We start from the raw sequence: 15,284 nt of genomic DNA on the forward strand, positions 1-15,284 counted from the left end.
CAGTGTCTGTTCTAACCTGGTGATGTGGAGACAGTGTGTGTTCTAACCTGGTGATGTGGAGACAGTGTGTGTTCTAACCTGGTGATGTGGAGACACTGTGTGTTCTAACCTGGTGATGTGGAGACACTGTGTGTTCTAACCTGGTGATGTGGAGACACTGTGTGTTCTAACCTGGTGATGTGGAGACAGTGTCTGTTCTAACCTGGTGATGTGGAGACAGTGTCTGTTCTAACCTGGTGATGTGGAGACACTGTCTGTTCTAACCTGGTGATGTGGAGACACTGTCTGTTCTAACCTGGTGATGTGGAGACAGTGTCTGTTCTAACCTGGTGATGTGGAGACAGTGTCTGTTCTAACCTGGTGATGTGGAGACAGTGTCTGTTCTAACCTGGTGATGTGGAGACACTGTCTGTTCTAACCTGGTGATGTGGAGACAGTGTCTGTTCCCCTGTTCTAACCTGGTGATGTGGAGACAGTGTCTGTTCCCCTGTTCTAACCTGGTGATGTGGAGACAGTGTCTGTTCTAACCTGGTGATGTGGAGACAGTGTCTGTTCTAACCTGGTGATGTGGAGACAGTGTCTGTTCTAACCTGGTGATGTGGAGACAGTGTCTGTTCTAACCTGGTGATGTGGAGACAGTGTCTGTTCTAACCTGGTGATGTGGAGACAGTGTCTGTTCTAACCTGGTGATGTGGAGACAGTGTCTGTTCCCTGTTCTAACCTGGTGATGTGGAGACAGTCTCTGTTCTAACCTGGTGATGTGGAGACAGTGTCTGTTCTAACCTGGTGATGTGGAGACAGTGTCTGTTCTAACCTGGTGATGTGGAGACAGTGTCTGTTCTAACCTGGTGATGTGGAGACAGTGTCTGTTCTAACCTGGTGATGTGGAGACAGTGTCTGTTCTAACCTGGTGATGTGGAGACAGTGTCTGTTCTAACCTGGTGATGTGGAAACACTGTCTGTTCTAACCTGGTGATGTGGAGACAGTGTCTGTTCTAACCTGGTGATGTGGAGACAGTGTCTGTTCTAACCTGGTGATGTGGAGACAGTGTCTGTTCTAACCTGGTGATGTGGAGACAGTGTCTGTTCTAACCTGGTGATGTGGAGACACTGTGTTCTAACCTGGTGATGTGGAGACACTGTGTGTTCTAACCTGGTGATGTGGAGACACTGTGTGTTCTAACCTGGTGATGTGGAGACACTGTGTGTTCTAACCTGGTGATGTGGAGACAGTGTCTGTTCTAACCTGGTGATGTGGAGACAGTGTGTGTTCTAACCTGGTGATGTGGAGACACTGTGTGTTCTAACCTGGTGATGTGGAGACACTGTGTGTTCTAACCTGGTGATGTGGAGACACTGTGTGTTCTAACCTGGTGATGTGGAGACAGTGTCTGTTCTAACCTGGTGATGTGGAGACAGTGTCTGTTCTAACCTGGTGATGTGGAGACAGTGTCTGTTCTAACCTGGTGATGTGGAGACAGTGTCTGTTCTAACCTGGTGATGTGGAGACACTGTCTGTTCTAACCTGGTGATGTGGAGACAGTGTCTGTTCCCCTGTTCTAACCTGGTGATGTGGAGACACTGTCTGTTCCCCTGTTCTAACCTGGTGATGTGGAGACAGTGTCTGTTCCCCTGTTCTAACCTGGTGATGTGGAGACAGTGTCTGTTCTAACCTGGTGATGTGGAGACAGTGTCTGTTCTAACCTGGTGATGTGGAGACAGTGTCTGTTCTAACCTGGTGATGTGGAGACAGTGTCTGTTCTAACCTGGTGATGTGGAGACAGTGTCTGTTCTAACCTGGTGATGTGGAGACAGTGTCTGTTCCCCTGTTCTAACCTGGTGATGTGGAGACAGTCTCTGTTCTAACCTGGTGATGTGGAGACAGTGTCTGTTCTAACCTGGTGATGTGGAGACAGTGTCTGTTCTAACCTGGTGATGTGGAGACAGTGTCTGTTCTAACCTGGTGATGTGGAGACAGTGTCTGTTCTAACCTGGTGATGTGGAGACAGTGTCTGTTCTAACCTGGTGATGTGGAGACAGTGTGTGTTCTAACCTGGTGATGTGGAGACAGTGTCTGTTCTAACCTGGTGATGTGGAGACAGTGTCTGTTCTAACCTGGTGATGTGGAGACACTGTCTGTTCTAACCTGGTGATGTGGAGACACTGTCTGTTCTAACCTGGTGATGTGGAGACAGTGTGTGTTCTAACCTGGTGATGTGGAGACAGTGTGTGTTCTAACCTGGTGATGTGGAGACACTGTGTGTTCTAACCTGGTGATGTGGAGACAGTGTGTGTTCTAACCTGGTGATGTGGAGACAAGTGTGTGTTCTAACCTGGTGATGTGGAGACAGTGTGTGTTCTAACCTGGTGATGTGGAGACAGTGTCTGTTCTAACCTGGTGATGTGGAGACAGTGTCTGTTCTAACCTGGTGATGTGGAGACACTGTGTTCTAACCTGGTGATGTGGAGACACTGTGTGTTCTAACCTGGTGATGTGGAGACACTGTGTGTTCTAACCTGGTGATGTGGAGACAGTGTCTGTTCTAACCTGGTGATGTGGAGACAGTGTCTGTTCTAACCTGGTGATGTGGAGACAGTGTCTGTTCTAACCTGGTGATGTGGAGACAGTGTCTGTTCTAACCTGGTGATGTGGAGACAGTGTCTGTTCTAACCTGGTGATGTGGAGACAGTGTCTGTTCTAACCTGGTGATGTGGAAACAGTGTCTGTTCTAACCTGGTGATGTGGAAACACTGTCTGTTCTAACCTGGTGATGTGGAGACAGTGTCTGTTCTAACCTGGTGATGTGGAGACAGTGTCTGTTCTAACCTGGTGATGTGGAGACAGTGTCTGTTCTAACCTGGTGATGTGGAGACAGTGTCTGTTCTAACCTGGTGATGTGGAGACACTGTGTTCTAACCTGGTGATGTGGAGACACTGTGTTCTAACCTGGTGATGTGGAGACACTGTGTGTTCTAACCTGGTGATGTGGAGACACTGTGTGTTCTAACCTGGTGATGTGGAGACAGTGTCTGTTCTAACCTGGTGATGTGGAGACAGTGTGTGTTCTAACCTGGTGATGTGGAGACAGTGTGTGTTCTAACCTGGTGATGTGGAGACACTGTGTGTTCTAACCTGGTGATGTGGAGACACTGTGTGTTCTAACCTGGTGATGTGGAGACAGTGTCTGTTCTAACCTGGTGATGTGGAGACAGTGTCTGTTCTAACCTGGTGATGTGGAGACACTGTCTGTTCTAACCTGGTGATGTGGAGACACTGTCTGTTCTAACCTGGTGATGTGGAGACAGTGTCTGTTCTAACCTGGTGATGTGGAGACAGTGTCTGTTCTAACCTGGTGATGTGGAGACAGTGTCTGTTCTAACCTGGTGATGTGGAGACAGTGTCTGTTCCCCTGTTCTAACCTGGTGATGTGGAGACACTGTCTGTTCCCCTGTTCTAACCTGGTGATGTGGAGACAGTGTCTGTTCTAACCTGGTGATGTGGAGACAGTGTCTGTTCCCCTGTTCTAACCTGGTGATGTGGAGACAGTGTCTGTTCTAACCTGGTGATGTGGAGACAGTGTCTGTTCTAACCTGGTGATGTGGAGACAGTGTCTGTTCTAACCTGGTGATGTGGAGACAGTGTCTGTTCTAACCTGGTGATGTGGAGACAGTGTCTGTTCTAACCTGGTGATGTGGAGACAGTGTCTGTTCTAACCTGGTGATGTGGAGACAGTGTCTGTTCTAACCTGGTGATGTGGAGACAGTGTCTGTTCCCTGTTCTAACCTGGTGATGTGGAGACAGTCTCTGTTCTAACCTGGTGATGTGGAGACAGTGTCTGTTCTAACCTGGTGATGTGGAGACAGTGTCTGTTCTAACCTGGTGATGTGGAGACAGTGTCTGTTCTAACCTGGTGATGTGGAGACAGTGTGTGTTCTAACCTGGTGATGTGGAGACAGTGTCTGTTCTAACCTGGTGATGTGGAGACAGTGTCTGTTCTAACCTGGTGATGTGGAGACAGTGTGTGTTCTAACCTGGTGATGTGGAGACAGTGTGTGTTCTAACCTGGTGATGTGGAGACACTGTGTGTTCTAACCTGGTGATGTGGAGACAGTGTGTGTTCTAACCTGGTGATGTGGAGACAAGTGTGTGTTCTAACCTGGTGATGTGGAGACAGTGTGTGTTCTAACCTGGTGATGTGGAGACAGTGTGTGTTCTAACCTGGTGATGTGGAGACAGTGTCTGTTCTAACCTGGTGATGTGGAGACACTGTGTTCTAACCTGGTGATGTGGAGACAGTGTCTGTTCTAACCTGGTGATGTGGAGACAGTGTCTGTTCCCCTGTTCTAACCTGGTGATGTGGAGACAGTGTCTGTTCTAACCTGGTGATGTGGAGACACTGTGTGTTCTAACCTGGTGATGTGGAGACACTGTGTGTTCTAACCTGGTGATGTGGAGACACTGTCTGTTCTAACCTGGTGATGTGGAGACACTGTCTGTTCTAACCTGGTGATGTGGAGACACTGTCTGTTCTAACCTGGTGATGTGGAGACAGTGTCTGTTCTAACCTGGTGATGTGGAGACAGTGTCTGTTCTAACCTGGTGATGTGGAGACAGTGTCTGTTCTAACCTGGTGATGTGGAGACAGTGTCTGTTCTAACCTGGTGATGTGGAGACAGTGTCTGTTCTAACCTGGTGATGTGGAGACAGTGTCTGTTCTAACCTGGTGATGTGGAGACAGTGTCTGTTCTAACCTGGTGATGTGGAGACACTGTGCGTTCTAACCTGGTGATGTGGAGACACTGTCTGTTCTAACCTGGTGATGTGGAGACAGTGTCTGTTCTAACCTGGTGATGTGGAGACAGTGTCTGTTCTAACCTGCTGATGTGGAGACAGTGTCTGTTCTAACCTGGTGATGTGGAGACAGTGTCTGTTCTAACCTGGTGATGTGGAGACAGTGTCTGTTCTAACCTGGTGATGTGGAGACACTGTGTGTTCTAACCTGGTGATGTGGAGACACTGTGTGTTCTAACCTGGTGATGTGGAGACAGTGTCTGTTCTAACCTGGTGATGTGGAGACAGTGTGTGTTCTAACCTGGTGATGTGGAGACACTGTGTGTTCCCCTGTTCTAACCTGGTGATGTGGAGACACTGTGTGTTCTAACCTGGTGATGTGGAGACAGTGTGTGTTCTAACCTGGTGATGTGGAGACAGTGTCTGTTCTAACCTGGTGATGTGGAGACAGTGTGTGTCCGCCTCGTGCTCCAGGCCCATGGCGGCGCTGCGGAGGTGTGTGTGCAGGGCGTCGGCCAGCCCCTGCAGGGAGACCCCGTCTGCACACTGCTCCACTAAGAGGTCCAGCTCCGACAGCATGGTCTCCAGGGTGGCCTCGCCCTTCAACATGCAGCGTAGAGCCTCCGGGAAGATGATCTGACGGAAGTTAGTGTTCAGCTCCTGGGAGGGAGGGAGGGAGGATGGATGGAAGGAAGGAAGGAAAAAAAGAAGGAAGGAAAACAGGAAGGAAGGGGGGAGGGAGGGAGGGAGGATGGATGGAAGGAAAAGAGGAAGGAAGGAAGGAAAACAGGAAGGAAGGAGGGAAGGGAAGGGAGGGAGGGAGGTAGGAAGAAAAAAAAAAGGATGGAAAGGAGGAAAGAGGGAAGGAAGGAAGGAAGGAAGGGAAAAAGGAAGGAAGGAAGAGATCAGCCAGAAAGACAAGCGGACCAGTAAAGGTAGACAACGTCATTCTGATAACATTGGTGAGGGTTTCTGTTACACTTCCCAAGTTAGAGACCCACTTTCACCACAACGCAACACTTCAAAATGTAGCTATCTGGTCCCCTACATGTTGTCCTCTAACCCAGGGTTTCACAAACTCGGTCCCGGGGCCCCCTCTGTGTACACATTTACAGGTTTCCCCCTAGCACTACACAGCCAGTTCAAATAATCAAAGCTTGATAAGTTGGTCATTTGAGTCAGTTGTGTAGTGCTAGGGGGAAAAAACTAAATGTGAACCCCCGGGGGGGGGGTCTAGATAGATACTATCGAAACATTCATGTCCTGTATGTCTAGATAGTATATTAGGTGTCAACATGTCCTGTATGTCTAGATAGTATATTAGGTGTCAACATGTCCTGTATGCCTAGATAGTATATTAGGTGTCAACATGTCCTGTATGTCTAGATAGTATATTAGGTGTCAACATGTCCTGTATGTCTAGATAGTATATTAGATGTCAACATGTCCTGTATGCCTAGATAGTATATTAGGTGTCAACATGTCCTGTATGTCTAGATAGTATATTAGGTGTCAACATGTCCTGTATGTCTAGATAGTATATTAGGTGTCAACATGTCCTGTATGTCTAGATAGTATATTAGGTGTCAACATGTCCTGTATGCCTCTTGTAAACATTGTGCTAGGAGGCATGCCAGGTCATCTGGAGAGAGAAGGAAATGCATTGCTTCACCATCAGGGGGGTCCCCAAACCCAGTAACGGGCCCAAAACAACCACTTAGAGTTAACAGCTTAAATTACGTTTTTAAACCCAAAATAAAATGGAAGGAATGTTGTGTGTTTTTTTTTTTTCCTGTGAAGGCTGAGATTTTTCACACACACTTCTATCCTCACCACACACACATCTATCCTCACCACACACACTTCTATCCACACACACACACACACACTTCTATCCACACACACACACACTTCTATCCACACCACACACACACACTTCTATCCTCACCACACACACACACTTCTATCCTCACCACACACACACACACACACTTCTATCCTCACCACACACACACACTTCTATCCTCACCACACACACACACACACACTTCTATCCTCACCACACACACACACACACTTCTATCCTCACCACACACACACACACACTTCTATCCTCACCACACACACACACACACTTCTATCCTCACCACACACACACACACACACACACTATCCTCACCACACACACACTTCTATCCTCACCACACACACACACACTTCTATCCTCACCACACACTTCTATCCTCACCACACACCCACACACACTTCTATCCTCACCACACACACACACACACTTCTATCCTCACCACACACACACACACTTCTATCCTCACCACACACACACACACACTTCTATCCTCACCACACACACACTTCTATCCTCACCACACACACACACACTTCTATCCTCACCACACACACTTCTATCCTCACCACACACACACACACTTCTATCCTCACCACACACACACACACTTCTATCCTCACCACACACACACACATCTATCCTCACCACACACACACACACACACACTTCTATCCTCACCACACACACTTCTATCCTCACCACACACACTTCTATCCTCACCACACACACTTCTATCCTCACCACACACACACACACACACTTCTATCCTCACCACACACACTTCTATCCTCACCACACACACACTTCTATCCTCACCACACACACTTCTATCCTCACCACACACACACACACACACACACACTTCTATCCTCACCACACACTTCTATCCTCACCACACACACACTTCTATCCTCACCACACACACTTCTATCCTCACCACACACACTTCTATCCTCACCACACACACTTCTATCCTCACCACACACACTTCTATCCTCAGCACACACACACTTCTATCCTCACCACACACACTTCTATCCTCACCACACACACACACACTTCTATCCTCACCACACACTTCTATCCTCACCACACACACACTTCTATCCTCACCACACACACTTCTATCCTCACCACACACACACACACACTTCTATCCTCACCACACACACACACACACTTCTATCCTCACCACACACACACTTCTATCCTCACCACACACACATCTATCCTCACCACAAACACACTTCTATCCTCACCACACACACACTTCTATCCTCACCACACACACACACACACTTCTATCCTCACCACACACACACACACATCTATCCTCACCACACACACACACACACACTTCTATCCTCACCACACACACTTCTATCCTCACCACACACACACACACACTTCTATCCTCACCACACACACTTCTATCCTCACCACACACACACACACTTCTATCCTCACCACACACACACACACTTCTATCCTCACCACACACTTCTATCCTCACCACACACACACACTTCTATCCTCACCACACACACTTCTATCCTCACCACACACACTTCTATCCTCACCACACACACACACTTCTATCCTCACCACACACACTTCTATCCTCACCACACACACTTCTATCCTCACCACACACACACACACACTTCTATCCTCACCACACACACACACACACTTCTATCCTCACCACACACACTTCTATCCTCACCACACACACACACACACTTCTATCCTCACCACACACACACTTCTATCCTCACCACACTCACACTTCTATCCACCACACACACACGTCTCCACCCCATGACATCGTACCTGTAAACAGGTGTAGACGGCGTTGGCCAGGTAGACGGTCTGGGCGGTCTCCTGCGGCGAGGGCAGGTCCAGGTCATGTGGGAGGAGCTGACACTGCCCCAGCAGCTGGACCAATGAGGTGATATTACCGCTCATGGAACACAGCTCTTCCAGGAACCAGGCCCCGTCGCGAGACGTCAACTCTACCAGCTGCCCCCCCGCCGCCGCCGCCGCTCCTTCCATCACCAGGTTACGCCTGAGGGGGACCAGACACACAGTTACACCCCCTTCCATCACCAGGTTACGCCTGAGGGGGACCAGACACACAGTTACACCCCCTTCCATCACCAGGTTACGCCTGAGGGGGACCAGACACACAGTTACACCCCCTTCAACCCCCCCCACAGTTACACCTCCTTCCATCACCAGGTTACGCCTGCGGGGACCAGACACACAGTTACACCCCCTTCTACCCCCACCAGACACACCCCTTCTACCCCCCCACCAGACACACCCCTTCTACCCCCCCCCCACCAGACACAGTTACACCCCCAACAGACACACAGTTACACCCCTTCTACCCCCACACCAGACACACAGTTACACCCCCTTCTACCCCCACACCAGACACACAGTTACACCCCTTCTACCCCCACACCAGACACACAGTTACACCCTTCTACCCCCCACCAGACACACAGTTACACCCCTTCTACCCCCCCACACCAGACACACAGTTACACCCCTTCTACCCCCACACCAGACACACAGTTACACCCCTTCTACCCCCCACCAGACACACAGTTACACCCCTTCTACCCCCCACCAGACACACAGTTACACCCCTTCTACCCCCACCACACACAAAGGTACACCCCCCACCACACACACCCTGCCACAAGACATCAGGAACACTAGTTGCTCCCTCAACCACCAGGTTGGTCTCGTTATCCACACACACCCACGTCTAACCCCAGCACACAGCCAGCCACCCACGTCTAACCCCAGCACACAGCCAGCCACCCACGTCTATCCCCAGCACACAGCCAGCCACCCACGTCTAACCCCAGCACACAGCCAGCCACCCACGTCTATCCCCAGCACACAGCCAGCCACCCACGTCTATCCCCAGTACACAGCCAGCCACCCACGTCTAACCCCAGCACACAGCCAGCCACCCACGTCTAACCCCAGCACACAGCCAGCCACCCACGTCTATCCCCAGCACACAGCCAGCCACCCACGTCTATCCCCAGCACACAGCCAGCCACCCACGTCTATCCCCAGCACACAGCCAGCCACCCACGTCTATCTCCAGCACACAGCCAGCCACCCACGTCTATCCCCAGCACACAGCCAGCCACCCACGTCTTTCCCCAGCACACAGCCAGCCACCCACGTCTATCCCCAGCACACAGCCAGCCACCCACGTCTAACCCCAGCACACAGCCAGCCAGCCACCCACGTCTATCCCCAGCACACAGCCAGCCACCCACGTCTTTCCCCAGCACACAGCCAGCCACCCACGTCTATCCCCAGCACACAGCCAGCCACCCACGTCTTTCCCCAGCACAGCCAGCCACCCACGTCTAACCCCAGCACACAGCCAGCCACCCACGTCTTTCCCCAGCACACAGCCAGCCACCCACGTCTAACCCCAGCACACAGCCAGACACCCACGTCTAACCCCAGCACACAGCCAGCCACCCACGTCTTTCCCCAGCACACAGCCAGCCACCCACGTCTTTCCCCAGCACACACACACCCACGTCTAACCCCAGCACACACACACCCACGTCTAACCCCAGCACACACACGTCTAACCCCAGCACACAGCCAGACAGACCTGGTGAGGGTGCAGAGGGCTGATGAGATGATGGTGGCCAGGCTGAGAGAGCCCTGCTCTGGGTTCTCTAGGAGGAACACACTGATGCAACGCTCAATCTCCTGCAGCTGTTCTTCACACGCGTGGACCGTGGCTCCCTCGGCCTTGACACGCTCCGCCTGGCGCAGGACACGCGTGTTGGTCTCTGAGGCCTGGTGCTGCAGGGCCAGCTCAACGCTGGACAGGAACTGGCACGATGCAAGGGGAGGCTGGGGGGCAAACTGGACCTCATACCTGGAGGGAGGGACGTTTGGAGAGGAAGGGAGAGCACAGATCGATAAAATAACTGTCCATTTAATGAAAATAATAAAATATTAGAGTAGAGAGAGAGAGACAGAGAGGAGAGAGACAGAGAGAGAGACAGAGAGACAGAAGGAGAGACAGAGAGAGAGACAGAAAGAGAGAGAGACAGAGAGAGAGACAGAGAGAGGAGAGAGAGAGAGAGAGAGAGAGACAGGAGAGAGAGACAGAGAGACAGAGAGAGAGAGAGAGAGAGAGAGAGACAGATAGAGAGAGAGAGAGAGGAGAGACAGAGATAATGAGGAATGAGAAGGAAAGATATGGAGCGAGATGGCAAGAAAGAGAGGAGAGGAGAAAGCCAGCATGTGTCCACTCCAACTCACTGTCTGGAGATCTGCTGGCAGTGGTCAACAGTCATGTCACAGAGCAGCTCTTCCAGCCACTGTTTCCAGAGGTGGGCCCTGTGGCGCAGCAGCACAGCCCGCGGGTACAGCAGAGCCACAGTGGCATAGCTGTGCAGCTGCTCCAGACAGCCTCGCAGGGCCCCACGGCGCTGCTGCAGCAGGGAGCCCAACTCAGCCTCCAGGCCCTCGCACTGGCTGATTAGGTGGGCCTGGCCGGCGTTCTGCAGGAAGGCTGTGGCCGGGACGTAGCTGGGAGGACCTGGGGGAGGGAGGAAGAGATAGAAGGTTAATCAATCAGGACTATATGACTGCTGATGTCCTGCAGTAGACTGGCCAGCTGGAACTAGACACAGAACCCCCTCTCCCACCTCTACAGACACTAACCCAGGTCTATGTGACTGCTGATGTCCTGCAGTAGACTGGCCAGCTGGAACTAGACACAGAACCCCCTCTCCCACCTCTACAGACACTAACCCAGGTCTATGTGACTGCTGATGTCCTGCAGTAGACTGGCCAGACAGAACCCCCTCTCCCACCTCTACAGACACTAACCCAGGTCTATATGACTGCTGATGTCCTGCAGTAGACTGGCCAGACAGAACCCCCTCTCCCACCTCTACAGACACTAACCCAGGTCTATGTGACTGCTGATGTCCTGCAGTAGACTGGCCAGCTGGAACCAGACACAGAACCCCCTCTCCCACCCCTACAGACACTAACCCAGGTCTATGTGACTGCTGATGTCCTGCAGTAGACTGGCCAGCTGGAACCAGACACAGAACCTCCTCTCCCACCTCTACAGACACTAACCCAGGTCTATGTGACTGCTGATGTCCTGCAGTAGACTGGCCAGCTGGAACCACACAGAACCCCTTCTCCCACCTCTACAGACACTAACCCAGGTCTATATGACTGCTGATGTCCTGCAGTAGACTGGCCAGACAGAACCCCTCTCCCACCTCTACAGACACTAACCCAGGTCTATATGACTGCTGATGTCCTGCAGTAGACTGGCCAGACAGAACCCCCTCTCCCACCTCTACAGACACTAACCCAGGTCTATGTGACTGCTGATGTCCTGCAGTAGACTGGCCAGCTGGAACCAGACACAGAACCCCTCTCCCACCCCTACAGACACTAACCCAGGTCTATGTGACTGCTGATGTCCTGCAGTAGACTGGCCAGCTGGAACCAGACACAGAACCTCCCCTCCCACCTCTACAGACACTAACCCAGGTCTATGTGACTGCTGATGTCCTGCAGTAGACTGGCCAGCTGGAACCACACAGAACCCCTTCTCCCACCTCTACAGACACTAACCCAGGTCTATATGACTGCTGATGTCCTGCAGTAGACTGGCCAGCTGGAACCAGACACAGAACCTCCTCTCCCACCTCTACAGACACTAAACCAGGTCTATGTGACTGCTGATGTCCTGCAGTAGACTGGCCAGCTGGAACCAGACACAGAACCTCCTCTCCCACCTCTACAGACACTAACCCAGGTCTATGTGACTGCTGATGTCCTGCAGTAGACTGGCCAGCTGGAACCAGACACAGAACCTCCTCTCCCACCTCTACAGACACTAACCCAGGTCTATATGACTGCTGATGTCCTGCAGTAGACTGGCCAGCTGGAACCAGACACAGAACCTCCTCTCCCACCTCTACAGACACTAACCCAGGTCTATATGACTGCTGATGTCCTGCAGTAGACTGGCCAGCTGGAACCAGACACAGAACCCCCTCTCCCACCTCTACAGACACTAACCCAGGTCTATGTGACTGCTGATGTCCTGCAGTAGACTGGCCAGCTGGAACCAGACACAGAACCCCCTCTCCCACCCCTACAGACACTAACCCAGGTCTATGTGACTGCTGATGTCCTGCAGTAGACTGGCCAGCTGGAACCAGACACAGAACCTCCTCTCCCACCTCTACAGACACTAACCCAGGTCTATGTGACTGCTGATGTCCTGCAGTAGACTGGCCAGCTGGAACCAGACACAGAACCTCCTCTCCCACCTCTACAGACACTAACCCAGGTCTATATGACTGCTGATGTCCTGCAGTAGACTGGCCAGCTGGAACCAGACACAGAACCTCCTCTCCCACCTCTACAGACACTAAACCAGGTCTATGTGACTGCTGATGTCCTGCAGTAGACTGGCCAGCTGGAACCAGACACAGAACCTCCTCTCCCACCTCTACAGACACTAACCCAGGTCTATGTGACTGCTGATGTCCTGCAGTAGACTGGCCAGCTGGAACCAGACACAGAACCTCCTCTCCCACCTCTACAGACACTAACCCAGGTCTATATGACTGCTGATGTCCTGCAGTAGACTGGCCAGCTGGAACCAGACACAGAACCTCCTCTCCCACCTCTACAGACACTAACCCAGGTCTATATGACTGCTGATGTCCTGCAGTAGACTGGCCAGCTGGAACCAGACACAGAACCCCCTCTCCCACCTCTACAGACACTAACCCAGGTCTATGTGACTGCTGATGTCCTGCAGTAGACTGGCCAGCTGGAACCAGACACAGAACCCCCTCTCCCACCTCTACAGACACTAACCCAGGTCTATGTGACTGCTGATGTCCTGCAGTAGACTGGCCAGCTGTGTGGCCTCCAGGCTGCTGAAGGCTGCTTGGTACTGGGACATCCACTGGTCCAGGTCACCCTGCTTCCCCTGGATCAACTCCTGGACGGTACGCTGACGAGATGCTAGCTGGGTGTGCTCAGAGTACCTGGTGGGGGGGAGAGGGGAGAAAAATCACATACAGAGCTCTGTGTACCTACGGAGAGAGAGAGGGGCCATGTTCAAGAGCGTCTAATCCGTGTTGCATTGTGACCAACTTTCTGATAAGAACCCTGGGTCTGAACACCTCCATCTGCAATAGGTCAGGGGTTACATAACTGTGTTCCAGGGTGAGTATGAGGTGGTCTGGGGTTAGAGGTCAGGGGTTACATAACTGTGTTCCAGGTTGAGTATGAGGTGGTCTGGGGTTAGAGGTCAGGGGTTACGTTCCAGGGTGAGTACGAGGTCAGGGGTTACATAACTGTGTTCCAGGGTGAGTATGAGGTGGTCTGGGGTTAGAGGTTAGGGGTTACATAACTGTGTTCCAGGGTGAGTATGAGATGGTCTGGGGTTAGAGGTCAGGAGTGTAACAGATCTGTGTTCCAGGGTGAGTATGAGGTGGTCTGGGGTTAGAGGTCAGGGGTTACATAACTGTGTTCCAGTGTGAGTATGAGCTGGTCTGGGGTTAGAGGTCAGGGGTTACATAACTGTGTTCCAGGGTGAGTATGAGGTGGTCTGGGGTTAGATAACTGTGTTCCAGGGTGAGTATGAGGTGGTCTGGGGTTAGAGGTCAGGAGTGTAACAGACCTGTGTTCCAGGGTGAGTATGAGGTGGTCTGGGGTTAGAGGTCAGGGGTTACATGTCTGGGGTTAGAGGTCAGGAGTGTAACAGACCTGTGTTCCAGGGTGAGTATGAGGTGGTCTGAGCAGCTCTCAGCCCCCTCCAGGAAGCTCATCTCCTCCAGGATCTTGGTGGTCATCTTGTCCCCCTGAGAGAGCAGCTTCTGCAGGGTGAGGTACTCCTCCACTGCCCCCTCCACCTGGGGCAGGACCCCCAACATCTCCTCACGGTTCTTAAACCAGTTCACCTGGAGTGAGGTGGAGAAAGGGAGGGGTGAGGTAGTGAAGGAGGGAGAAAGAGAGGGGGTGAGGTAGTGAAGGAAGGAGGGAGAAAGAGAGGGGGTGAGGTAGTGAAGGAGGGAGGTAGTGAAGGAGGGAGGTAGTGAAGGAGGGAGAAAGGGAGGGGGTGAGGTAGTGAAGGAGGGAGAAAGGGAGGGGGTGAGGTAGTGAAGGAGGGAGAAAGGGAGGGGGTGAGGTAGTGAAGGAGGGAGAAAGGGAGGGGGTGAGGTAGTGAAGGAAGGAGGGAGGGAGGTAGTGAAGGAAGGAGGGAGGGAGGTAGTGAAGGAAGGAGGGAGGGAGGTAGTGAAGGAAGGAGGGAGGGAGGTAGTGAAGGAAGGAGGGAGGGAGGTAGTGAAGGAAGGAAGGAAGGAGGTAGTGAAGGAAGGAGGGAGGTAGTGAAGGAAGGAGGGAGGTAGTGAAGGAAGGAGGGAGGTAGTGAAGGAAGGAGGGGAGGTAGTGAAGGAAGGAGGGAGAAAGAGAGGGGGTGAGGTAGTGAAGGAGGGAGGTAGTGAAGTAGTGAAGGAGGTAGTGAAGGAGGGAGGGAGGTAGTGAAGGAGGGAGAAAGAGAGGTAGTGAAGGAAG

The 15,284-nt window shown here is 51.9% G+C and overlaps 1 protein-coding gene across 1 annotated transcript in view; it reads right to left on the reverse strand.

Moving 5' to 3' along the window:
* Nucleotides 1–15,284, reverse strand: part of LOC135564791 (serine/threonine-protein kinase SMG1-like) — a 137,286-nt gene that overhangs the window by 39,725 nt on the left and 82,277 nt on the right. The window contains 6 exon segments of the mRNA XM_065010850.1: nt 5,226–5,452; nt 8,493–8,727; nt 10,318–10,590; nt 10,980–11,259; nt 13,581–13,753; nt 14,478–14,671. Of these exon segments, the coding sequence (XP_064866922.1) occupies nt 5,226–5,452; nt 8,493–8,727; nt 10,318–10,590; nt 10,980–11,259; nt 13,581–13,753; nt 14,478–14,671 (1,382 nt within the window).

This window comes from Oncorhynchus nerka, linkage group LG26 (assembly GCF_034236695.1).
Source record: "Oncorhynchus nerka isolate Pitt River linkage group LG26, Oner_Uvic_2.0, whole genome shotgun sequence".
In the NCBI taxonomy this organism is placed as follows: domain Eukaryota; kingdom Metazoa; phylum Chordata; class Actinopteri; order Salmoniformes; family Salmonidae; genus Oncorhynchus; species Oncorhynchus nerka.